This window comes from Perca fluviatilis, chromosome 6 (genome assembly GCF_010015445.1).
Source record: "Perca fluviatilis chromosome 6, GENO_Pfluv_1.0, whole genome shotgun sequence".
Lineage (NCBI taxonomy): Eukaryota > Metazoa > Chordata > Actinopteri > Perciformes > Percidae > Perca > Perca fluviatilis.
In genome coordinates, this window is record NC_053117.1 from 32,438,049 (window position 1) to 32,466,020 (window position 27,972).

A 27,972-nucleotide genomic window follows, 5' to 3' on the forward strand; every position below is an offset into this window, starting at 1 on the left:
AGCGAACAAGCTAACGGCTAACCGCTTTTGACTTCCGGTTAACCTTTCACAACAAAAGCCGAATCATGACCATTTCAAAATATATTTCTATCGCCTCAGAGCTCATGATTTCTATTAAACATTTTATTTATAATACTACTACTAGCACTAAATGTTTTTTAAATGAGGTGACATTAAAACAAACACATAGCTAGCACACTTTATTGTTATAATAATGAATACATGTTCACAAAACAAAAACAGAAAAGAAGAAAACTAAATAATAATTAAAACATTTTTTATTTTATTTAAAAAACCTAAAAGTAAAAAAATTATATAAACTATAAACCAACATTTAAGGTGTGCAATTTGTTAATTACCATACAACCAGTTTAGAAGCCATTTAATGTTAACCCCGAAAATTTAGAATTTGAAAAATCTATTAAATTCTAAATGTTGTAGTTATATCAGTATTATTAATGTGTGTTCTTTCTTTGTTTTTGTTTTTTTTAATTCTTTTTGTGTGTTGTCTTTTCTTCTGTACTTCTGCACTTTGGATCAACTGTATAAAGTGCTATATAAATAAGGTTGAGTTGAGTTAATGTGTCCACAACAGAAACACTGGCATAATTTGCTATAAACAGAAATAAAAAAATGTTAAAAGAAAAGATCTGCTCGCCGGCTAAGATTCTCACATTTCCATTGTTTTTAACAACATTTGAAAAACGGCTGTAATAATAATATTCATGTAACATACCGATAAAATGTAACCTATTCGGGACATTTTAAACTTCCCTGATTTTGAAATGACTTCATTTTAATTAGTAGGCTATATAGGAAGAGGTGCTGCCGCCACCATGGCCGCCACTAACTCCTGTAAACTTGACAACAGTCCTCTCCCTCAAGAACTTCCTCTCTCTTACTCTGCTCTTGTTAATGTTTTATGTACACTGCCACCTAGAGGTGAGGATGCCATAAACTCCTCTGTCTCATAACAATAACATGATTTTAATTTCTCCAGTTTGAGATTCTGCATCAGGTTTTGATCATAGACTGTAATATACAGTCTATGGTTTTGATGCAGCTGCAACACGAAAGATGTTCATCAGGAAAAACTTATAAGATGTTTGACTCAAAATGTCGCACCTCCATGATTGCTATTATTACACATAATTTATAAAAAATGTAAGTTTAGGTTGTAGCTGCAGCAGGAGGCAGTTTAATTAATTGTTCATCTGAATTTAGCCTAAGGTATACATTTTCATCATGTCTGTGAAAAAACTGGGTGATTGTAGTAGAACAAAATGACACTGATCTGAATTTCAAAGATATTGAACTTACAAAATAAATAAAAAAAAAAATAAGGAGAAAATACACATATTTAAGAAGCTGGTACTTAATAGACTAATTGTTTCAGCTCTAATTGGCTTTTTTTCATCTTCAAACACAAAATCTCTGACCTCTTTCATTCCTGTTAAATCCCTGCCAATGACAACTTTTTCTCTTTTATTTAAAGAAAATTCTTTCTTATTTTATTTGTATTTATTTGATTAAGTTTGCCTCGATGATAAAAGGATATTTATTGTTTTCTGGAGGACATAAACTGCAAATTGAGTCCAAAATGGGATGGTGAAAGGGACCATTCAGTTTTGTCAGCACCTTACACTGAGGGGCCAAAACCATCAGATGACTGAAGAGTGGTAACACTGACCTCCAGTGTGGATATTGTCGAGCAACAGATATGTAACTGATCCACTAATACAGGGGTCTTCAATGTTTTTAAGGCTAAGGACCCCTTAGCTGAGAGAGAGAGACGGAGCAGGGACCCCCACTACTATTGCATACTATTTAGTTGCATAATTAACTGGGCCTACAATAACGTGTAGGATGACATAAATCCTTTACACATAGCTTTTTATGGTGAATACAATACTAAGCTATTAAAATAATAATTGTTGCAATTTATACATCATGTTTTAATGTGCAACATCCATGTGGCACAGTGAATCCTTAAGGTTAACTGTATCTGTGGATGGCCTACCAATGAAAAAAAATCACTCATTCATCATTGCTGATAATATGTTGGATTCATGTTAATGTATATGACAGTTTTCATAAATAGAAAGAAAAAAAACGTCCTGCAGTAACTCCCCCCTAGAATCCTCATATATGGATACTGAATGCATCTTCCACAACTGGATATCCCTTGACTGTTTGCGAATGTGCTACTGAGTGGATGCAGTACCTGAAGGTAAACCTGGCCATCCAAAAAAAGAAAAAGGGCAAAAAAAAAGAAAACACCGTATCACATGACGACCGCCTCCGTTATTTCCTGCAGCACCAACCTCTCCGCTACTCGCTCCTGCCTGCGACAGCACAGCAGTGGTGTGGTCGCTCTGAACGCACATTAACGGAAAGAAGAAAAACACTAAGTGAAGGCCTTTACCACACCGAAAACTGTTGCAGTCACAGCGACGACGGATATAAAAACACATTTATTTGTTTTCTAATCTTAGTTGCTGTGTTTTTCATTTGATAGCCTTGTAAAAAAAGAAAAAAGCCAGAGCTCATAATGGCGACAGCTGCGGTGTCTGCCCCTGCTGGCTGCGGCCCCAGCCCCGGGTCGGGAACAGAGCTGGTCCGCGGGCAGGCCTTCGACGTCGGGCCTCGGTACAGCAACCTCTCCTACATCGGGGAGGGAGCCTACGGCATGGTGTGGTAAGTGTACTCAAAGACTGCTCACCTACCTAGTTTTTGGACACAATGTATAACGCTTGAGTTTACACCTTTTTCTTTTTGACTCAACGTAACTAACTTAGCCAAATGGAATGTTTTAGCTAGCAAGCAACAGTGTGAAACCGTTGTTAGTTTATTTAAGACCGCGTCCGTTTGCGAGGAAAAACATGTTAAATCACGGCTGAATTGGCTTGACTTTTGGTGGCTTGTAATATTGATCGACTTGAAGTCAATGTAGTTAAGCTAGGAGTCTTGTTTATTTGGTACAACTAATAATAATGTAATGTTTGTCTAAAATGTCATTTGCATCGCTTTTAACTGAATCGGATTTGCATCATAAGGTTACTCTTCAAGGTAACCTGCATCTTATAAAATGAACAAATTCGATTTTATTTGTCAATAATATTACTACACCAGGCACCCAACAGGGTGTGTGCAATTCTCCACTTTACATTTACACTGATTTCAATTAACTTTGTGGTGGTGTATTTCTCCCAGACTTGCCCTTTTAATACTTCACTATCGAATATACAGGTTTTTAGTTGTAATCAATAGAGATTTAAATACTAATCTGATAATACTACACCTTATTTCTCTCCCATGGTAGCTGTACACTATGTTTAGACTTGCTGGGGGTTTCTATCTCCCATACTGTAGCAATACCCATTTTAATACTTAATCATATATGTTGTAATCAATACAGAATTTCTACTAATTTCAGACTACCTTGTGTTATTTTCTCTTTACTATATCAATTTCCACATAATCACTTTATGCTTGGGTTTATTTTGGTGATATTTGTCTGAAAATGTACTTGCAATAGTACCTCAAGATTTTTTTCTTGTACATTTGTTTCACTAGCTGATGCTGATGGCTGGTTACACTGTATATGAAGGAATTTATAGACGAGCAAGCAGCATGCATGAAGCATGAAGCATTTCCTACCTAATGGATATGCTATCAGAGGTGTAGTGAACAATCCACTCATCAAAACTCAAATCATGCACATTTTTTATGTGGTATACAGATTTTTACCCCATTCTATTATAAGTCTGTTATCTTAATTGTGTAATTAACCCCAAATTTAATTTAATTGTAACTGCATCTCAGATGGTATTGTCAAATCTGACTTTCAAAAACACTAAATCTTATTGTTTCTTTAGCCTGTGGTACTGTACTGACCTTAAATGTGCACAATGTACTGTATTACATAATATCAGTGTAGAGCTTGTTGTTCTGAGAACAACTGACTTGACACATATCCTTCAGTTTAGAGGCACAGCAGGTTGTTTAGCATCTTTCTGTCTGCAAACTGGAAAAACCCACCAAATGCACACAGCCATGGTTGTCACTCGTATCATCTCCTATCAAACAAACCACTGGTCCATCCAGTGCTGTAGTTCAAGGAAAGCAGACCAGATAAAGCGCAGTTCACCTATGAAGCCCCAGTGTTGGAAGGATGTTGAGTTTTAAAGAGTTTGTCTGTGTTCAAAATAAGTGTTGGAATCTGTAGAGAGATAGTGAGCTAAAAGCTCGGCCACATAATTGCAATTCATATCAAAATCATTTGAGAAAATGACCTAAAAACAAATGCATACTGTTAAACGCATTCTTAAATATGAGGATTTGCTGCATTGTACAGAAGGGTCTAGCTGCAGAGCTCCAGACTCGGGGCCCACCTCCTACCATAGCTTGCATTAATTAGATTGAATAAGCCACGAGTCACTAGCAAACTCATAAGGTTAGTACAAGTTGTTTGCTGCTTATATATAAAAAACATTAAGGTTGTATTGTTTACCTTGTTCTTATTGGTGGAGGTCATGTGGCAGTGGTTATTCTTACCCTCTGTAGCCTATAACACAGTGGCATCAAAACATACAATACACTTATTTATTAACGATAAGCACGACAAACAATACATATGTAGCCCAAATGTGATCAGTCAGCTTATAATAGGCCTACTTGGTGGCATGGACGTGATACAATGTATTAAACATACACTCAGTAGGCTACTTTAATTTATTAACGATAAGCACGATCAAGTAATAAACTGTGCAATATAACACCGTCTAGGCCTCTAACAATTATTACATAATTGTCTAATTGTCAATTTATTTTACGTAATCGCGGTTTCTTTGTTTAACCGCAATTATTGTTAACATTAGCTAAGGTCCTAAGAGGTATGACTGTAATTGTTGATTTTGTTGTATGTGCCAAATTGTAATTAGACAAAGTGGTTATTGGTCGGACTGTTGAATAAGCTATGTTAGTTGTTGGTACTTGACCCTTTATATTACACATTCATAGCAACAAAAAATGACAAGGAGGGATACAGTTAGAATATTTTATTTTTTTATGATATAAAGAGGCATTTACTTCATAGGCTGTGTACTTATGTTACTACATTATCTTGGTCACATAACTGTTATGACCAAAAGATGTATCTGGAATTCATTTAAAACTTTAATTTGTTTTAAAAAGTAATGAATAAATAAATGTTTTTGAATTTGACTGAAAAAGACAGTTATATTGTTAATCGCAATTATTTTTGAGACAATTAATTGTACAGCAACATTTGGAATTGTTACAGCTCTAATACTGTGGCATCTAAGCACTAATGATTGATAAGGAAGTGTGCGATAACACATGGTTTTCCACTGTCCTGGCGATTGAGGGATGGATGTGCCAGAGCCTGGAGCTTTGCAGTGGGATGACCGCTGTCTTATTTTGTCTTAATTTGTGGTCAACTAATTATGTTATCACGTTAATTCTCGATACATTTTTTGATTGCCTATATCTTTCACAAATGTAAATGCAAATGAGCTGCTTTGCTAACCCGTGCACATTGACATTGATGTTGATTTATGTGCAGTGCCCCCTAATAAAAAGACAAGAATTTAGGAAATACTTCATGGAAACATAAACAATAACTGAACATAAAAAGTATAGTTGAACTGATCGACTAGTCGGTTTGGATTGCAAGGTGTGGAAAATACAGACTGACCACCGTAAAGCTTGTTTTTGGGGACAAATCAATAACAAACTGTTAAAGTTTGTACTAAATAGCCTAACCTAAGAAAAATTAGGTCAAAATAGTCTCAGTGTCTGCAATGGCCTATTCCAAATTCTGTTCACACAAAGACAACAAAAACCTTTTTTGTTGTAGGTAAAACTGGGCATGTCGTCCTCTTGGCTAACAATTATGTTGATATGTTACAAGTGGTAACTTGTGGGTCTCTCATAGCTGTGGTGTTTCTGCACGTCCCCTCTAAGAGATCATCTGTCAGACACACTGCGTGGGCAGCAACGTTTTATTCCTTGAACTTTCTTTTAATAAAGTTTCAGTTTCTGTAAGCAGAGCTCTTTTCATTCTCAGTTTACTCCAGTGTGTGCTTTCTTCTTCTGGTAATTGCAAGTAGGGCTAATTCCAGTAATGTGAAAAGCATTAGGGACTGTTAACCAAATAACTGTTAGGTGATGCTGTCTGGAGCAAAACATGATCATTGATGACTTCATAGGTGAAATTGGATTTTACCACTAATTTTTAATGTATTAGTTTGGTTCATTTGGGCAGTGGTAGACTATGCCTTTCAGGTCACTCAAACAACTTGAGCTAATATGTGTGCTTTAAATTACAAGTTTGGCTTTTGATACTGTATATTATGAGGAGTGAGAATCTCAACCAACTACAGGACACAAACCAAAAAACACAATGATTTATGAGTATAGAGAATACACTCATGTTTAGATATCTCATCTTATTATTATTATATTATTATTATCATCATTAATTAGAGCAACAATACCCTAAGATGGCAAAGTTACGATAACTTTATGTCCATTACATGTGACTTTTTTATTTCTTTTACAAGCCCTTCTCACTTCTAAGTTGGTCCTGTAAGACTAAATATGCAACAACATACACTGTTTGACTATGTCATTTCAGAGATAATTGTGATTCTTTATTTTGAAGTTTTCAAGAGAAATTCAGATTGTTTGAAGTGACTTTTTGAGAGCAGTCTCCCCATCTCTCTAATTAATTCAAAGACTATTGTAATCTTGTAGCCCTTGAATGACTGTATCAGCACAATTTTTTTTTACCAGCAGCAAAAGCTAAAACAGTCCAATATTGTTCATTTATATACATGTAAAAGCCCAGTTCTTTACTTTGGTGTTGATTCTGTATTTTTTGGCGTTGGATTGGTGGAATGTGTCAGCCTCAGCTTCCTTGCACTTGCTGTCTGGTTGTTCTTTTTGAGACCTGTAGTTTTCAGTTAGTTGGTCATGTTGCTTTCAGGTTTTTTTGTGGTGGCAGTGCACCACTGCATACTGGTGTTACCATCTTCAGTGGCTTCCCCTGGGCTCCATTCAACAAGTATAAAGAAAAAAAGCGGTCTTTATGTTGATATTTTATTAAAAAAATGTTTTATGCATAAGCGCACATTTCACACCTAGAGATTTTGAATAAAATTAGAAAATATCACAAAGACTTTGATAGTTTAAAAATGATATAAAAGTAATAATGTATAGTTCACAAGAGCTTTGGTAATTATGCTTCTGCAGAGTTGTGCAGAAGCGTCTTTACAGAGCTACACAGAGAGGTTAAGGTATAACTTAACTGTATGTCGCTGATGCTCGCAGAGGAGCAGACACACACACCTCCACAAAATCAACAATGTGTTGTGCAAATCTTGTCGATCAAACAAGCTGGTTGATCCATCTTCCTGTTGGGAGACAGAAAAGTATACGTGGGAGTACCAAAGAAACACCATTCAAACACCTGCAAATGACACAAGTGCACCCACCTCAAACCTCAAACGGAGGTGTCGAAAGTATTCACATTCATTACTCAAGTAGAAGTATAGATACTAGGGTTTGAAAAGACTTCTGTAGAAGTTGAAGTATCAACTCAAGCTTTTTACTCAAGTAAAAGTGTAAAAGTACTGATTTCAAAACTACTTTAAGTATAAAAGTAATGTAAGGGGAAAAAATGCCATTAAGGACAAAATCTTAGCCCTTAGTATATATATATATATATATATATATATATACATACATACATACATACATACATACATACATACATACACATATATATATATATATACATACATACATACATACAGTCATGTGAAAAAATTAAGACACCCCATTAAATATTCAGTTATTCATTAAGAAATGTTCACATATCGATGTCTAATCTTGTTTTATTTATCTCTGGAAAAGAAAGTGATCTAATTGCAGAGAAACAGCAAAAAATAACATTGTTTTACTCTATACAAAAGACATCGACATAAATGCATATTCTAACTGAGGAAAAAGTTAGGACACCCTAACCCCTAATACCTAGTGTTAGTAGTGGCTGAAATAACTTCAGTGAGACGCTTCTTGTAACCCTCTACCAGTCTCTGACATCAGTCTGAGGAAAGTTTGCCCCACTCCTCAATGCAGAATGCTTTAACCTGTGTGATGTTTGAGGGGTTTCTTGCATGTACGGCCCGTTTCAAGTCACCCCACAGCTTCTCAATGGGATTGAGAGCTGGGCTTTGACTGGGCTATTCCAGGACTCTCCACTCCCGTCCTTGGTGGATTTACTGGTATGTTGAGGGTCATTGTCATGTTGCAGGGTCCAGTTCCGCTTCAGCTTTAATTTTCTTACATGTTGCTCAAGCACCCTCTGATACACTGTAGCATTCATGATGGATTCTATGATGGTGAGCTGGCCAGGTCCTGCTGCAGCAAAGCATCCCCAAACCATGACACTTCCACCTCCATGCTTCACAGTTGGTATGAGGTTCTTTTCCTGGAACGCCGTATTTGGTGTGCGCCAAACATGTCCTCTGTTCTGGTGTCCAAATAATTCAATTTTAGACTCATCGGTCCAAAGAACATTATTCCAGAATTCCTGTTCTTTGTCTACGTTCTCTCTGGCAAACTTCAGTCTGGCCTTAGTGTTTCTCTTGGAGAGTAAAGGTTTCCTCCTTGCACACCTCCCGTGAAGATTAAACTTGTGCGGTCTCTTTCTGATTGTAGAGGCATGCACTTTCAGATCAACAGTCGCCAGAGCCTGCTGTAGGTCCCGTGATGACATTTTAGGGGTTTTGGAGACTTCTTTTAGCATCTTGCGGTCTGCTCTCGGGGTGAACTTGCTTGGACGGCCAGACCTGGGCATGTTGGCAGTTGTTTTGAATGTCCTCCACTTGTACACTATTTTCCGGACAGTGGAATGGCTGATTTCAAACTCTTTTGAGATCTTTTTAAATCCCTTACCAGACTCATAAGCTGCAACAATCTTCTTTCTGAAGGCCTCAGACAGATCTTTCGATCTCACCATGGTGTTCACTCTCACGTCAACAGTCAGGAGCACATCAAACTGAATGTCTGTCTGAGGTTTAAATAGGGCAAGCCTCCTTCAAAATGCTGAGTAACAATGTTCTAATCATGTGCACCTGATGTGATACATCTGTGTGTGTGATTTCAGACATTAACAAATTTATTCCTCACCAGAAATTGCATGTTTATTTTATTACATTTTACAGAAAGTTTTAAAGTATTTTCTTCAGTTTTTCTTGTTTAGTTGTATTACTTGAATCTCTCAGTATTGTTAAAATTGATATTAAATATCCATATGTCTACACAACACATGTTTTCATAGGGTGTCCTAATTGTTTCATGACTGTGTGTGTGTGTATATGTCTGTGTCTCTCTCTCTCTCTCTCTCTCTCTCTCTCTCTCTCTCTCTCTCTCTCTCTCTCTCTCTCTCTCTCTCTCTCTCTCTCTCTCTCTCTCTCTCTCAAAATCAGGTCAGGGGATAAGACCTGAACAAATCAGGTTACGTTACCTTGCGTAATGGACGCCGTCTGGTCAATAGTAGTGATTGAAGGGCGGGTCTTGGCGTAGGAATCGTAGCTAATTTCAAAGCCGGGAAAAAGAGCTCTAAGCAGCGAACACAGATGTGCTGGGCGAGCCGTCGGTGGAAGCTAACAGAAGCTAGCTGGCGTAAACTGACAGCTGACCAGTTGTCTCAAAGCTACAAAGTGATCGGCGGAGACAGGGAGTAGGCTACATGTACTTGAAAGAGTCCGGCAGTCATGGCAGACGAAGGTCCAGTTGGGAGTTTGGATGGAGAGTCCACTGAAGTCCACTGTGGTCTGAAGGGAGAATCCTCGATAGATCACTAGTTTGCGGTAACAGTTAGCTAGTCGGGAGGTTGACAGCTAATGTTAGCCAGCTGAAGCTAACCGTTGATCGACGGTGAGTAACGTAGTTACGCTACACAGGCTGGCAGCAGCACAGAGTCCAGAATTGATAAGTCACAGCAAGGGATAGAAAGGTGTTGAACACCTAATCTAAAACTTAGGGTACTTAATTTACTAGAAAACACAACAAAATAAAAAAGCGCCCATATTATACTCATTTTCAGGTTCATAATTGTATTTTAAGGTTGTACCAGAATAGGTTTACATGGTTTAATTTTCAAAAAACACCATATTTTTGTTGTACTGCACAGCTCTCTCTCACTGCTGTAGATCCTCTTTTCACCTGGTTTCTGTTTTAGCTACAGAGTGAGACCTCTTTTCATCTTCTTCTTCTGTACTATCTTTGATTGCACTCGCACATGCTCAGTAGCTCAGATGTAGATCATGTCAGCTAGCTAGCTCCATAGAAGTAAAAGACAGGCTGTTTCTCCAACTCGTCGTTACAAGGCAGGATTAGCTGGGAGACTTCTAAATGGGGGGGCGCACATGCAAGTAGTTCTTTTGTAGATTATGGTGAACTTGTGTGTGTTGTAGCAGTGCTTTGCTATTGAGAACAAGGTACTATGCTAGTGTTAGCATTAGCGTTAGCATGCTAATGCTAACGCTACGAGCTAACGGTTGTGATTAGCCAGCTCATTTCGGATTGTGACGTCACAGTCCGAGCCGATTTTGAACAGCTCACTAGGAGACTGAAGGCAGGACACGTTCAGAAACTGTATCTCACTCAAAACAGCATGGATGGATTTTTTTCAAAGTTTGTATGTGTGTGTGGAAGCACCAGAGACACCAAAGAACACCCCAAATACCAGAAAAAGTGTTTTTTTTTCATAATATGGGCACTTTAAATAGTTGTGTTGTCCTCGGGTCAAATTTGACCCTTTTTGAAAATGATTTTTATATAAAAAATATGGGTTTCAACCAAATTGCAGAACATTATCATGGATGCATGGATATGTTTTATGGGTTCCATACAACGTTATATGCAGGTATAATTAATGATAACTTGCATTGAATTTTGTTTGTTATATTAAATTTTATTTTATATATATATATATATATATATATATATATATATATATATATATATATATATATATATATATATATATATAATAAAGAAAAAACAGTATCCTGACTAAACTTTAACATACACCAGTCTGTGATCCACTCAACATCCTCTGATCTTAACTGTTAGTCAAAATAATTAATAATTTCTGCTTTTTTACCTAAAAAAATATATATATATAATGTCATATACATTCAGTTTATTGATCATGAATAAAGAAAGCTTTTTTGACAAAAACCTTTAAAAAATTGTTTTTTGCAAAAAGCGACAAACGGGCCAGAAAAAAGCACTAAAAAATGAATTTTCAATTTTGACCCGGAAGGACAAGGCAATAAAACACAAGGGTTAAACGTGACAATGACTAAGACAAATAGTTTAAAAAACAACTACAGTAAAACATGTGATCATGTGAAATTGTATATATACAATACCTTGGCCACAATTTCTGTAGCTTCCTTTTCAACTAAAACAGTTAATTTTATTATGTGGTGCTAATGACATTTTTCCTCAGGTATTTGGAGAAACTAACAAAAATCTGTATATCCTCAAATAGTAAGGTCTTAGCCACTATTAGTTGTTTGATGATGACCTGGCCAAAGTAGTTAAGTTTAGTTTTCACAATGATTCATTGTAGGATTATGATATTATTGCAATATGTAAATCCAGATTGACTCTTAATTTAACATATGGTTGGAAGAAGTAAAAATTGTAATATACTTCGTTACTTGACACCTCTGCTCTGAAGTAGCCTGCAAAGTAATACCAGAACAACTTTTTAAAACCAACAGATTCACATTGAAGCCTGAAGCAGAGATGCTGTTTACGGTTACCATGTCAACAGCTTTCTCCGCCTTCTCTATGTCCTTCTTTCTGCTGCTTTTGTTGTTTTCAGTGGGCAGTCCTAGAGCATTTTAACTTTCATCATCATGCAGGGACAGCAAACATAACGTTGTGACAAAGATGCAAAACTTGGTGGATAAGGATTTATAGTTGGTCATTGGTTTTATTACTGTAAAGTAGTGCTGTCAAACGATTAAAATATTTAATCGCATTAATGTCATAGTTAACTCGCAATTAATCGCACATTTTTATCTATTCTAAATGTCCCTTGATTTCTTTTTGTCCCTTTTTTTCCCCTCATTTTAATGCTCTTATCAATATGGGAAAGTGGATCGGCTTGCTTTGTGCTTTTGTCGCCTGGCTTTGACGAAGGGGCGGAGAATCGGCATCAGCTGTGTGCTTGGCCATAAAGTGGTATTTCAGACTGGACGTGATGCGATGATATCTCAGTTCACAACGACAAAACGCACAGATCACTTTGGTCTTGTGAGTGGAACCATTTGGCAACTTTTTAAAAGTAAACTTTCCATTCAGAATCTTATTGGCGTCCATTTCGCCGTCTCGCGCTCGCCATCCACTCAAAACATAACGTTAGCCTACTACTCGGTCGGCTCGCAAGCCCAAACAATGCCGGTTGTTTTGTTTCCGGTCTAGCTAGATCCGGTGTGGTGTTGTAGTTTTTCTAACGTTACTAGTTGTTCCAACAGCACGTGGAAAAAAAAAAACTACAAAGTTTGCTAGGCCAAAAAGAACGTTAATCTTGCGATTAAAAAAAAAACTTGATGCCGTTAAAATGGGTTTGCGTTAACGCCGTTAATAACGTTTTTAACTGACAGCACTACTGTAAAGATGTTGTTCTTATTGAAGTGTATGCCACCTGGGATGGACAACACTTCATCAGTGTGCCATGTCTCTGATACTAGAGCTACATGATGATGGTATTATATCTACGGCTCTGATATGTTATGTTCTAAAACAGTTTTCTCTGCTTTCTAAATGCGATCCAACAGCAATCGCTTCTTAGCAAGCTATCACAACTGCAACCTTCCTTTTGCAGCCCTCTACAATATTTTGTTTTGTTACCAACAGTTGCTCTGAATTCCACTGTTCAACAAGCCTTTGGTTCTGGATGTAATTTCTCAAAGAGTTTTTTTTTTTTTTTTTTCTGAGAAGCTGACGCTTGACTACAGGGTGTTTCTGTTCATATTCCAAGCAAAACGGGTGTTGACTAACGTACTAGAATTTTGGCATTTTAACCAAGATAAAACCGTTACTTTATCATCTTGTGCTGAATTCTTTTAATGATCATGCAAAAGAACAAGGTGGGATAGAGAATTACAATCAGTCTGCGAGTCCCCGGTTAGTACAAGTTGTACAATGAACGATCTAATAATATGGTATGCTACTCTACAAAGTTTTGAGTTTGTGTCAAGATATGCTGTATTACGAAATCGGACTGTGTTTGACTATATGGTAAGAGGGCGGTTGACTGTGAGGCATGTCTGTGTCATTTTCAGAGTAGGCCTATTTTTGTTTTCAATAGCCTCTTGTTGACTGTTAGGCTGTTGCATGTCAGGGCTTTCCAGTGGCTGAGGGCTGCGCATATTGACGGTGCACTGAGCCTCTTAACGCCAGCCTCCGTTTGTGCACACCGTCAGGCTTACACAATCGCAAGATACTGTATCGCCTTCCCTGATGATACTCAGAAGCTTAGCATACTCTGCCTTTTTAGCACACCCACATGAACAGTTAGATCATGGGGGAATGCTTCTGAAGTGGCTCCTGTTAAAGGTTTATATCTAAGTGGTTGTAGTTTTGATGAGCTGGAGCAGTGCATCCCTGGTGCAATCAATTCTGATATCTCAACTTAGGGTATCTGTGGGGTACCGATCCAATACCAGTGCTCCCTTTTTCCCTAAATTTGAAATCTGTTTATCGTGCTGCGTGACGTGAATGTTACTTAAGGAATATTGAATTTCACCCTTAAATTGACAAATAAACTGTAATTATTATAGTATTAATGTTGACCGGTTACGTCAAGGCTGATACCTGAGGTCCGTTCCAGGAAGGAGGAAACTCTGAATTTTCGGTTCCAGAACAGCTGATTTGAGTTGGTTCAATCAACTCAGAGTATGTTCACGCGCATGCACCACTAAAATAAAAAGGCAGTATGAATGGAGCCATGATTCTACGATTCACCATGGTAACAAACACAAAAAAACGGGTCGGCGGAAATACTCATGTGCACAAACAACGAGTTTGAACATGCATTTCGTTAAAAAAAGCAAGAGCGGTTGTTGCTGCAGAAGAGAGAGAATTGGTGTGGGAGAAAATTGCTGCTGGAGTCAATGGAGTTAACTTATATTAGGCTACTGGTGAAAACTGGAATTGTATTACACCTATAATTTCATTCGGGTGCAATCCTGCGGGCAAAAAAGTAAACTATACTATTCCCATTCTGAGGCTGCAGCACCATGATCATTAACAGAACTATAATGTATAATCATTTATTTATTTTAAATGGCTCTCACTGGTTTGTGTCCAGGGAACACTACAAAAAACGTTTCAGAGCGAGTCACACTTTTCTGACGGCTCTGCATACAGTGGCTTTACTATTACAGTATGATGCGCATCACCAATGAAGAAAACTGCCGTTTGCAAAAAACGTAATGCGACACAAAGAATCTGCTGGGATGTTAAAGCCTGTCCACGATGGTTGATGTTAGTGATATGAGGACGGATAAGGTATCTACATATGTGATAGACTGTGAAAAAAATGTGGAAATGAAAATACATTTAGTCGGGACTCAATATCATCTCCCGACGTAAATTCTCTCAAGTAATACAGCTTTTTCATCAACGGGATCGTCGACAAAAGGACATGACATGTTTGAGAAAAAAATGTTTTATAATCTGCCTAACAATAAGTTTTATTAAGTTTTTATTCATGCAGATAACAAACTGCATTAAAATGCGCCTGATACATGAATGAATGAGGAAGTGAGTGAGAAGAAACCTCAAGTTTCTCTGTCTCCTCCCTCTGACTGACTGACTGGGAGAAACTCGAGGTTTCTTGAAGAAAACCTGCTCCCGACCAGGTTAGGTTCACAGGCTCAGTTACCATAGTAACTGACTCTGAGGTTAAGTTGCCTCTCTTTCTGAAACGGAAAACCCACAGTTTCCCTCATCTCAACGTTAACAAACTCAGAGTTTTCACTAAACCTGCTTTCTGAAACGGACCCCAGATCTGCCTTTTTCAAGTCCGTGTCGTTGGAGATATGATCCAACATATGGGATCAGTGCATCTTAAGTTGATCGACTAAGTTTTTTTTTAGTTTTTCTCTTACCAGAGGGTTCCAATTTCAGTGGATTTGGGGCCATATTTGGTGCTTGTTTTAACACGTTTGTTTGTGTTGTAATGCCAGTTGAAAGACATTGAAGAATATAAAAAAAGATACATTTGAGCAGTATTTTGTAGTTCAGAGCTCATTGGTACAGTATAAATCTGATACGACTTGAAAATGTCATACAAACTGGCTATAAGCTTTCTTTTTATTTGAAACCATTTTGCCTAAAAGGTAACGTTGTAAAGACTGTCAGAAGCTTAATTAAACCCAGTTAAAGCCTGGAGCTTGCCCAGTGGTAAATAATAGCCTATGTTCCACTAATCTTCTTTCTGTTTTTTAGGGCTGCAACTAACAATTATTTTAATTCTCAATTGATCATTTTTACAATTAAAATATAATATATATATAAATAGAATGATATTAAAAATATTGTAACATGCCTATCACAGACCTTAATGCGGCGTCTATTTTGCCTGACCAACAGTCCAAAACACAAATATGTTCAATTTAAAATGATAAAATAGATAAAACCAGCAAACCCTCATATTTGACAAGTTGCAAACAGGAAGGTTTGGGATTAATCAGCCCAATTTTTTAAGCGTGTGAAAAACGCATTATTGTGATCAAGTTGTTAATTTGATAGTTTTAAGATATGACTAGTTGTCGAGGAATACAGTGTACCTTTTTGCACCAAAGTACCATTTACCAAGAGAAATATTTCATTTGTAGTTAACACATTTCTAGTAAACATTTCATCATATTGTTAATAAAATGTTTTTTCTCCTCCTGGCGAGTCTTTCTAATCTCGATCTCAACTCCATGACCTGCCTGATTTCTTAGCCGTTGCTGATGCTCTGCTTCATTCTGCCATGAACTGTCCTCTTGAAATGCCACCGTGGCGCCCATCTCCATGGCAACCCCTCTGCCGCTGACATCAGTACCACCTCTCCACAGCCAATGGGAGAGGGAGGGAGGGAGGGAGAGAATGAGAGCCTTGACACTCTGAGATCCTGTTGTGCAATTCAGAAGGAGATGTAATTTGGGTGATTACGCCTGCCAAGACAAGCACAATGCCTTCTGGTTCAACAAACACGTAAAACATTCACGCACATTGCAGTCTGTTGCATTGAAGTTGATATCGGTCTTCGTCATCAGGGCCTGACAGATGCATTTTATTACTGCACTGCTGTTACATTCACATATTTCTCAGAAAATTGACTAAATAAAATAAGCTTAAATTACAGATATGATTGTGTTGTGGCCTGTGAGGAGAAAAAAACAATGACGTTGTCCGACAGCTTTGATGGTATCTCTTGGCCTCATTTCTACTTTAAAGTTTGCTTGTTAAAGTTTCATTGAAATCAGTACACGAGTACTATCATACAGTTTTTGACTGATCTTTTAAGTGAAGTTGTGCTACTGTAGGCACAAAATAAGTGCCGTAGTAAATAAAGACAAAATATTTGTAAGTGGTTTGACAAAACATCACAGAAACACTGGATTTTAGCACAACGTTTGTGTGAGTTGTTGTTGGCTCACGTCGTTTTTCACACCGCAAGGATTTACCGGTCATTTCATAAGCATCGCACATATCCCAACAACAGAACAGGTAAGACGCTCACTCTTTTATTTACGATGCTATCTTGCACTACATCGTTAATAAAGACAGAAAAACACACATTCAGCCGGGACGCCAACTCCGGGCTTCCTGAATCTAGCGGTCATTCTAGTTAAACTAAGGAGACTCTGGGTGAGATCGCCTTGAAAGTGACCAATCATAAGAGGGCCAGTGCCTCCTTGGTTTCTGCCCCCAAAATGTCAAGTCAGTTTCATTCGAGCGAGCAGAAATCAACTTCGAGAGCAGAGTTTGGCTGCGGGAGCGTGTATGCCCTCCAGCGCTCGCAAAGCGGACGCTCGCGGGCGCGTGGTGGCTGCTCTGTGCGCCTGCTGCCTAGTTTAATACACTCATTCATTCTGTTCCTCTCCTGTGTTTTGTTTCACGCTCGCAGCTGCCTGTACAACTCTCGATTGTTGAATTGGTGCGCAAAGAGTAATATATGCGCATGTGGAATTAGATAATTTGTTTGTGAGAATTTTTTATCGCGCTCGGGAGATATGACCTAATCCCGACGCCATAGATAATGCTGGATCTTATTTAAGCATGCATTTTGCAGAAGGCAGGGAAACGTATGTATGTATGTATGTATGTAGGTATGTATGTATGTCACATTTTATCATGCAAGCTTGAGTGAAAAACACAAACGCCTCACATTCACTTTGCTTACTTAAAATAGGTTATTGTGGTTAGCATACACAGAAACAGGAAGTGCATTTTGATAAGTGAAAAAAGAAGATGCAACTAAATCTGTAATAGTTCATGGATAAGTCTTTAAGTGACTGAATATGCAAAATTGAATTGATTTTTGTGTGTGTCCTGAAATTGTGATTTTTATTTGGCTAAAGATCCCCATGATAGAAATCTTTTTTTTTTATTTTTACTACACACAGCTTAGGTCATATTGTTTGAACTCTTGTAGGCGTTAGTCAGTGAAGCCTGAGGCTTTACTACTGAAACCTCTCAGAGACAGCAAATGATATCAGTTCTAAGAAAAAAATTAAACTTAATTGATCTCTGTGCAGAAACTAAATGTAGCATGGATTCCAAAATACATTTTAAAGAATATAAATAAACAAATGAAATGTACAATAGTAAATGAGTTAAAGAACAGACTACATTCAACAGATCTAGGATAAGTATAATAGAAATGTGTATATATTAGTTGATTGTTGGTTGAGAGAGAAACAATGGGAATGTAAGCGGAAAAGAGAGCTTTTAAGATAGAGATTTTGGTAGCAGCTTCCTTGAGTACAGATTTTTGGAAATTGAAATGATGGCTAAATTATTGTTTAATCTGCTGGTTATTTTTTTTGACTAACACGTCAATCATTTGAAATTATAGTGTATAGTAAAATGCCCATCATAGCTTTTCAGAGCCCAAGGTGGTCTTTAGATGTTTTGTTAGATGTTTTGTTTTGTTGTTTTGTCTAACACCAACAGTCTAAAACCCAAAGATATTCACTGTACAGGTAAAACGCAACAGAGAGAAGCAGCAAATCCTCACATTTATATTAGCACTTATGCTTTAACGATTAAACTATTATGGGAATTCTTTCAGTTACATTTTCTGACAATTGACCAATCAAGTAATCAACTACTAATTATAGCTCTAATGGAAATACAAAAACACAGAAAGCAAGTGATAAAATTGCATGATGGTTAATATCTTTATCTATAATTATCTATATTTTGATTTGTATTTGCATTTTGAGTATTCTATAATTTGGTACATTACATGGAACGGCATCTGTTCTACGTTCGTATCTGCGCCTTCTCTCGGTACGCGTCACCCTTTAACATTGTGAGTTTTCCCCCTGCTTCCTTCAGCCTAACCCCTTGAATGTCGTCATGGTAACAAGCCCTATTGCATAACACAGCAGCTGCACTGTAAAGCCTTGTATTCCCATCTCCTTGGAAACAGCCGTCTTCTCTTTTCACCACCCTCCCTTCATCGCTCTGTGCTCCTTCCTGGGCACAGAGCATGCTCAGAAAACCATACAGAAGCAGAGGAAACAGGAAAGGCAGCTCAGAGCAGATTCTCTTTACTGTTGCACACAAAAAACCTGCAGCTCTTACTTTCAACAGAGCATCTTTATTAAGATAAGCACAGCGGTTAAATCGCAAGAAAATCGTACAGTCTGTCTACGGACATTTAATGTTGCTCTGGTCTAAAATCATCTGGCCAAAGGACTACAGTTGAAAATTAGCCGGCTGGCTAAAACACATTTACAGAAATGTTGATTAATGTGTGTTGTCCTTTTATCAAATAGAGAATAACCGTGCGTTCATGGACATCGGAAAAACGTTTTTCCGAGTGAAAACGTCAGCATTCACGTAATGTCCTGTGGGAATCAAGAGGTGGGAAAAAAAGTTTCCCAGTTGGTGACGCGTTGTTGACAACTGACGTTTGACGGAGGCGACTTTGGTTCACTGAACATATTTCAATGATAATAAATGTTTATTGTGGACAAATGCCTCTGCCAAGAAACATACACAGACATAATATGTTTAAAATTATTCATAAATAGGTTTATGTATAAAAATAACAACACATTATCCGTGTCTTTTCCCATTCGTCGTTCGCTGCAGATAACACAAACAAACACCTGGCGATGTGCTGTTTGGATGCTCGCATAAGAAAACAGCAGAGAATCTTCTGTTATTGTGGCCTCCATGTTTTCACACACCTGATGCTCTCGTTCACGGCCAACCGTTGGTGGCAGTCATGCAAAAAAACGCCAATATAACAGAAGAAGAAGAACACGCATCCCGACCATGTGAACACTACCATTCGGAAAAACAACGTAACCAGGGGGGCGGTGCCTGTTATTCCGAGGTGGCTTGAACGCACGCATTAACATGTGAATACCTGTTTAGAATTATGTAGCAAATTTTGCTTTATTTATCAGACAGTTTCAATCTTCCTGAAAATGTTGATCTAGCCGGCAGCTTGGGCTGCAAGTAATGATTTATTTTCATTATTGATTGATCTGAACCATCAAAAAGTTAAGAGTTCAAAAGTCCAGAGTGCCATTCTAACAAATGAAAGTCACCCTTTAGTGATAAGGCTGAGCAGGTCAAGACTCTGAGTACACTGAGGCGAGCAGATTAATACTACACACTCAACACGGTGTACTTTGTACTTCCTCAAAAGTACCTTCTGTTATATGCCTGGACAAACTGACAAGAAACTGGTGGGCTTGCCTCAATAAACATGGTGAAATGTACTGTGAACTAAGATTGTCCACACTTCTCTCTGCACTGAAAACAGTCCCTGGTTTCTATTTTATATCATGCAAGCACTGCAATGTTAGGAGTTACAATTTTGCAGCACATAAGTAAGGAGGCAACGGAGCATGTTGCATGTTACTCTTTACTCTTTACTTTATGAATAGGGCTCCAGATAGCTGTTAAATCATTATCCATTAACCTGTCAATTATTTTTAGGATTATTCGATTAGTCTACAGAAAAGTCACAATTTCCCTGAGCACAGGGTTACAGCCAACCAACAGTCATACAACCCAAAGATATGTTTTGTTATTGGCAGCAAACCCTCGCATTTGTGGAGCTTTTGCTGATTATTTTCTCAATAAGTCATTTGCTCTGTAAAAACAGAAAAAGTAAAAAAAGAAAAGAAAAATTCATTCAACATTTTTTCAAGCCAGAGGAGCAACGTATGTCTTGATTTGTCTGACTAACCGTCCAACCCCAAAAATATTATCTTTAAAGTTAATATGGAACCAGATACTATTTGACATTTTTGCTTGATAAATGACTGAACAATTAATTGATTATAATCTGTGTGGACTGATGAACGACTGATTGTTTTAGCACTAGATATGAAATTATAGATCATGCCATGAATGCCAACATTTTTGCAACCTGTGCACAATTCTGTATATACCTTTTCAAATTATGCAGAAATAAATGTAGTATTATTATTATTATTTGCTTACCATTAGAGATGACATTGTATTGTGAAGACATTTAGTTTTTTAGTTTCCATCATGCATGAGATAACATTGTGCTGTGTCAAAAACCGGTGGCAACTGCATATACCATTGACTGCTCTAAAAACAGTCTGAATATATATCTGTGCCAAACTGGCTCTGCCCTAGATCATAGTTTAGCTTTAAAGTCTTGTAGCTCCCTGCTGCACAATTGTATCTACTGGTGTAGAACAGTTACATGGAGAGCTATTTACACACACACACACACACACACACACACACACACACACACACACACACACACACACACACACATTCCTCTCACACAAGTGGAAAGGAAGGTCACTCATATTTCCCTTGCAGAAGGTTGGTACACTTGTGTTTACATTTCAGTCCCTACACCCCCATCACTATAGCAACTCATTAGTCTTATTTTGTCATACTATGTGGGTGTTTTCCAGTCTCCTGTGTTGTTTATGTGCAGAAATAAAATCACTCTTGGCTGTAGATGTAAATGATGAAGCTCAACTTAAGGTTTTCGTAATTTGTTATCCCGAAGCTACAGCTTTATTGGGCAATTTTGCTTTTGTGATGGCTACAAATGGCAGCAACTAGCACCAGTTTGACAGCAGATGATTTAGAAATCCAGCAAAACTTGGAAGCAGTAATTTGCATTTCTTGGCAGTTGGTGGTGAGTTTGGACTTGGTTTTGGTGTGTCAGTTCCTGTGCACTGAATATGTCTGGCCAGTTTCTGTGCCCAGCACCAGACTTTTAATATGAATTTACATTCTTTGGGAGAGAATTTCTTTCATTACATTAAAACCTAATTGTTTTTCTGATGATCGAGCACCCACTAATTTCATGTAACCCTAAAAATAACTAAAAAAGGATATTAAGTTATTAGTCACAGCATTTGAAGGCAACACACCGACATCTTTATATTCCCATTTTATTGGATTTAAAAAAATACAATAATGAAATGTCTGCTTTTGGGAGTTAAAGTTGGCATTCAAGATGCAGGTTTATCCCCGGTATGGGATTTCAAAATGTATCAGGCTGAGTGAGTGTGGGGAAGTTGACAGCCAGCCAGTGAAAAGAGCCAGAAATTCAAGAGTGGACATGTCAGTTACCTGAAATGGTGTGGAGGAAGTGTCTCATCACAGGCAGGGCCAAGATTTTAGACTGGAATTGAACAATTAGTCTGCTGAGTGTAGACACAGTCAGACAATTAGTCAGACATTTTTACACTCATTTTGTTAGTTTTTATTGCATTTTGACATGGAATCATCAATTTGGACAACAGGGTTTTGTACAACAATAACTTTATCATCACTCTCAAACTTCTAACACGCACACCTGAAACTGCCGGCCGCTAAAAAACTGCTGTTTAAGTACAGTGGCACAATGGAAAACAATTAAAAGCCAGCAGAGTAAACAAAAATCCTAAACTCTCAAACTACCATAGGGATCATGAACATGTTAATACTTGTTGATTCAGCTTAGTAAATGGTAAGCGTCATCCCTAGAAAAAAGGGCCTGCAGGCAAAAACGTAGCCCAGTTTACACCATATCGTCCTCCTCTTTATGTATGCCAAAGGGCATCCTGGGATTTATTTCCTGTTTACATCTGATCATACACAGGAGATTTGTCTGTCTGCTGTACTTTATCTTGATATTCTTTTGGTCTCCTCTTGAAAAGATGACCAAATATGTGTTTTTCCAGTCTGGATATTGTATTATATACTGTATATAAAAATAATTACTTCTTTTTTTTTTTTTTTTATCAAACCTGTTTGCATAAGAGGAAAACCTTTCCCTTTACCCTTTTTAGCAGCATATTTGACACCGCTCTCAGCTTTGAAGATGTGTCATGTGAAGGCACATACCTCCTAAGCTTTACGCATTAACTTATTGCCCTTTCTCTGGATCTGGCTTAAATGTCAGATCTGACAGACCCAGGCATCCCATGCATGCAAACATGCTTTATCATTTCCTGTAGCCTGCATGTTATACTTTTCATCATTGGGTTTTAAGATATTGCAAAATGGATTTTATTATATATGCTATTATTATTATTATTATTATTATTATTATTATTATTAGAGTACTGAATATTGGTGAAGAATATTAGCAATAATTGAGTTTTACTAAATACTTTGCTGTCTCTTTGCTAGGCTAAATGTTTCATTGTAATTCAAAATATTGCTCTGTAAAGCCTATTGTTACCGTTTGACTTTGCATTTGTACAAATAAGTGATATTCATCATCCAAACTTTGAATGTCAGGGCTGCATTTAAACAAAGACATTGTTATTCATGCTCCAGTCCAAAGTATGACACTAGCGTCATACTTTGCATCGTAGTATAGTCATAAAAGGTGCAGGGGAACCAGAGTGAGGTGAGCTTATCTTGATCAGGACGTACAAGCTCTTGTCTCTTTCCCTTTGCTTTGTGTAGCACACTTTAAATGCACTGGTGTGCCGAGCAATGCACGGCTTGATCACATGCAATGCCACTGCATCCTCTCAGCTGATCTGCAGTGTTATGGACCTGCTTGGTAGCTGGACCAAGCAGGGATGGTCTTTGAGCTGTGTCGTCTTGCTAAATTTCCAGGTAGCAGTACTTAAGCAGCTCTCTGTGTAGGGTTAGATTTTCTGTGGTTGGGATTTTTGTTCCACTCCTTCATTTCTGTTCTTACTTTTATCTAACCGATACTGCAGCAACCTCATTGTTTTCTGCTCCACACTGTATCAGAAATGTATTTGCCTTGTTAAGATACTGCTAATGCAAACCGAAAATTTCTTCAAATTAAAAGCTTTCCACTGGCAAACCACAGGAAGGAAGCAGCATTTGTCACCCAAATGGTTAGCACCTGACTTCTGCTGTTCAATAAACCTGGCCTGCACAGCAAGATATGATTAAATGTTTCTGTTCCTTTATGTCAGTGCATCATTTTAAGATATTTCAATGTTTGAATGTCTTTCACAGAAATGGCCAGGTGCTTACTGCAGTTTGTACGAATCAGCAAGCCTCCAAAATGTCATTTGGCTTAGTAATGTTTGCTGTACCTTTTTACCTTGTGATGTTACTGTATTACAGATTTGGTTAGTTGCTCACGGCACAGCTCAGTGTGGTATCCCAAAGTGGCATTATTGGCACATATTGAAGAGATGTCAGTGCCATCTCATGCTTTTCTGTAGCAAGGATTGTGGGTATCAGTAAGATGGGTTTCATCCGCACAGAAGAGTCCGTACGAAATATACAAAACTGGAAGTTAAAACTTAAGTATTACTATTTCTAGTCGAACTGTGGAGACACAAAATTGAATGGGGTAAAAAAAAAAAAATGTTTTTAATGCTGTGCCTTTTTATGACATTTTGCTCATTCAACATTGATGTCTAATTGTTGGCTTTTGTGTTTTTTTTTGTTGTTGTTTTTTTGTTAAATAATTAAGCTCTGCCTATGACCGGGACAACAAGATACGTGTGGCCATTAAGAAGATTAGCCCTTTTGAGCACCAGACGTACTGCCAACGCACCCTGAGAGAGATCAAAATCCTGCTGCGCTTCAAACATGAAAACATCATCGGCATCAACGACATCATCCGCACACCAACCATTGACCAGATGAAGGACGTGTATCCTTTTACATACACCTCTTATGATTCTATATATGTTCTAATGTATTTTATGTGACTGCAGTTTAATTTATGGGCTTCAGATTAATCCTTAATGGCAATAATTAGTCTTTGTTTTGCATTTTTAAGGTTGGTAATAGCATGTTAAATTATTTGTATTTCCACTTAACACTTGTGCTTTTATGCTAATATATTTCAAACATTTAAAATGACTCATTTGTGACAAGTAATGTGGTCTTATACGCCAGCATTTGTAGCTGGAATAGAGGTTTTCAGTTGTATTTTATTACATAATGGCCACCTGTCACCATATATTTGGAAGAGACGGTCTTTGCTGTAGCCCAGCAGCAACAGTAGCAAACTGGTCGAGTGCATAGTCAGTTTCATAACGCAGTGTGTCTTACCTTAAAGAAATGGATGTGACCAAATCCTGCAGCTACTCTGCTCACTGCTTCCTGCTTGCCTTCATTAGATGAGCATTCACCTAAACAAAAACCCTAAACCCTTCACAGTTCCCCAGTGGGCAATAAAGACGATCTATCTATCTAAGATGAACCTAGTTATTTAGGTAGGGCCCACATTGGCCAAACACGGTTTCAGAACTTTGTAGTCCTAGGCGTAGAAAAGTAACCGTTTGTGGCTGGTTTAGCTCAGTTGGTAGAGCAGGCGCACATATATAGAGGTTTACTCCTCGACGCGGTGGATGCGGTTCGACTCCGACCTGCAGCCCTTTGCTTCATGTCTTTATCTGTCCTGTGAAAGGCCTAAAAATGCCCAAAAAATAATCTTAATAAAAAAAAGGCATCAATTTGACTGCCTTTTCATGACTCTGCCAGCCTGCAGGGACAACAGAATAAGGATAGTTGTCTGAGTTAAATTATGCAAGGTTTTTCATTTTCTTTGCAATGCTAATACAATCCAATTTGAGTGTGGCAGTAAAACCTAAATGTAATATGGATACCTGAACTGGGCAGTTTAAATAAACAGAAAATCATTTAATATGACTTTGTTGTACTCTTAAGGGGTAAGCAGCAGCAGCAGCATGCATGAAATAATGAATTTATCGTATTATTGATATTGATACTAGAAATAGGAGTCATAATGTCGGTTTTGGTCACTTTCCGGTTAATTGTTCAGCCCTGTTGTATACCTAGAGATCTTATTTTGAAGGACATAACAATGTGGTCCAGATGGACATAAAAAAAATAGCTTTTATATTATTTACAGTATGTGCATTAAAAACACAAGGAGTGTTTTTCATGATAATAAAGTAGAAGTTCTTTAACGTGGCGCTGTGCAGATATATTGTCCAGGATCTCATGGAGACAGACCTGTACAAGCTCCTGAAGACTCAACACCTGAGCAACGACCACATCTGCTACTTCCTCTACCAGATCCTACGAGGGCTCAAGTACATCCACTCTGCCAACGTCCTGCATCGCGACCTGAAGCCCTCCAACCTTCTGCTTAACACCACCTGTGATCTCAAGGTAGGGTCTCAAAGAGGAATTCGGTTCGATAATCCATATTTAGTTTTTCAATATATATTGGTCAGTGAGTTTCAACAGAAAACTGATACCTAAATAAAGATATTAGCACAATATGCCCCCCTGACGAGTACAAAACAGCCAGGCAAACCATTGAAATGACGTCTGGCTTATTTTGATCTTGTGTCCTCTAAAGTTGCAGTCTCTCATTGTCTTGTCACTCTGTCCATCTTTCTGCAGATCTGTGATTTTGGTTTGGCTCGTGTGGCTGATCCTGACCATGATCACACTGGTTTCCTGACAGAGTATGTAGCCACCCGTTGGTACAGAGCACCTGAGATCATGCTCAACTCCAAGGTGAGTGTGCTCACCTGCCGTGAAATTACGAGTTTGTTGTGAATGGTTTTTTTTTGGTTTGTTTTGTTTTTGGTCAAAACCTCATTCAATTCATTTTATTTTGTAAAGTTTATTTATTTTTTATTTTTTTTTTACCTTTAAATTAGCTGTGTTTTTAAATCTCATATTTAGCTTTCTGAATCCTGCAGATAGACGAATGAGGTACTAGTGATTAAGGCCTTTTATTCTTACTGGACCCAACAAGAAATAACTGTTTTCATTCATGCTATGTTAATTGTATGTATGGCATAATCCACCAGTTGATATCATATTAACTTTAAAGATACTGTAGTCATGACTGTGACTTTATGCCCCTTAAATCTCAGGGCTATACCAAGTCCATAGACATCTGGTCAGTGGGTTGCATCCTGGCTGAGATGTTGTCCAACAGGCCAATCTTTCCTGGGAAGCACTACTTGGATCAGCTTAACCACATTTTGGGTAATAAATCTCTCTATGTGCAGTGTTTTTAGGATTGATGTGGTGATGTAGTATTGTTGTTGTTTAAAGGATAAGGGGGAACACATTTCTTAGTAGGAAATCTACGTCAATCCAGTATCATTTGTGTTTAAGTGTAAGTTAACAAAGACTCCAACTTAAATGGTCAGTTTATCAAACCTGCCATCATTTGCATAAACTTGTGTTTTCAAGTAGATAAGGTTACTTTTGAAAAGAAGAAGATGGTTTCAGAATGTTTTAGTGAAGTTTATTCCAGTCAATAAAAGTAAATGAATTAATTGTATGAACAGTATACTGATTCTTTTCTTAATAGTAGTCATATTCAGAATCACAGAGTGTGAACCATGTTTGCTGGAGTGGAAGCTGTTAAGATATTTACCTCTGAAATAATTGTGTTTATGTAGTTAAACATAAAAAAAAATAATAATCTTGATATGGAAAATTAAGTATAAACTGTATATTTTGCCTATCTCTCTCCATTATTTATATTTACAGTATGTACAGTATATCATAATGGTCGTAAGCATATGCGTGACAAATGAACATGTTAGAAAATGCGGTGTCGGTTGAGTCTGCATAAAAGATTTGATAACTTGAGACATGAACTAAACTTTCACACTCTCTGTCAGTATCACACTCTCCATCAGTAGCAACAGCTTCCTGGTGCCAGTCCATGGATACTGTAGCTGTTAATGTTCATTTATATAGTTGTACTTTTTGTCTTGGTGCTAGACCACATATTGCTTCTCTCATCTGTCATTTTGTTGTGCCTTTAGACTACTTACTGAAAACTTTAAGCAGGGGCTGTTTAAATTACTAGACAGTTTGTTCCTTTACAGTGTTGCAAACTGTTTTTAAACAGAATCAGAAAGTAATTATTCTCTTTGTCCTTTTAGGGATCCTGGGTTCTCCCTCTCAGGAGGATCTCAACTGCATCATCAACATTAAGGCCAGGAACTATCTTTTGTCGCTGCCTTTGCGCTGCAAAGTGCCGTGGAACCGCCTCTTCCCCAACGCTGATCCCAAAGGTCAGAGCCACGACAAACTCTTTATTGACTTAATGTTTCCCACTGATCATGGAATTTCTGGAATACAATGTATCGTTGAGAGGTTGTACTGCAAGTAAGAGTTACCGCCTCTAAACAATTTCCTGAGAGAATTCCTGGAAAGAATGGGGCATAGGCAAAGGGACAAAAC

The 27,972-nt window shown here is 37.7% G+C and overlaps 1 protein-coding gene across 1 annotated transcript in view; it reads left to right on the forward strand.

Annotated features, from left to right (window-relative positions):
• Nucleotides 1-2,326: 2,326 nt before the first annotated feature.
• The window catches only part of mapk1 (mitogen-activated protein kinase 1), a 30,453-nt gene continuing 4,807 nt past the window's right edge, over nt 2,327-27,972 (forward strand). Inside the window, exons 1-6 of the mRNA XM_039803502.1 lie at nt 2,327-2,697; nt 24,251-24,433; nt 25,734-25,923; nt 26,161-26,277; nt 26,643-26,757; nt 27,672-27,803. Coding sequence (XP_039659436.1) covers nt 2,552-2,697; nt 24,251-24,433; nt 25,734-25,923; nt 26,161-26,277; nt 26,643-26,757; nt 27,672-27,803 — 883 coding nt within the window. The 5' untranslated portion in view covers nt 2,327-2,551. The remainder of the gene's footprint in view (nt 2,698-24,250; nt 24,434-25,733; nt 25,924-26,160; nt 26,278-26,642; nt 26,758-27,671; nt 27,804-27,972) is intronic.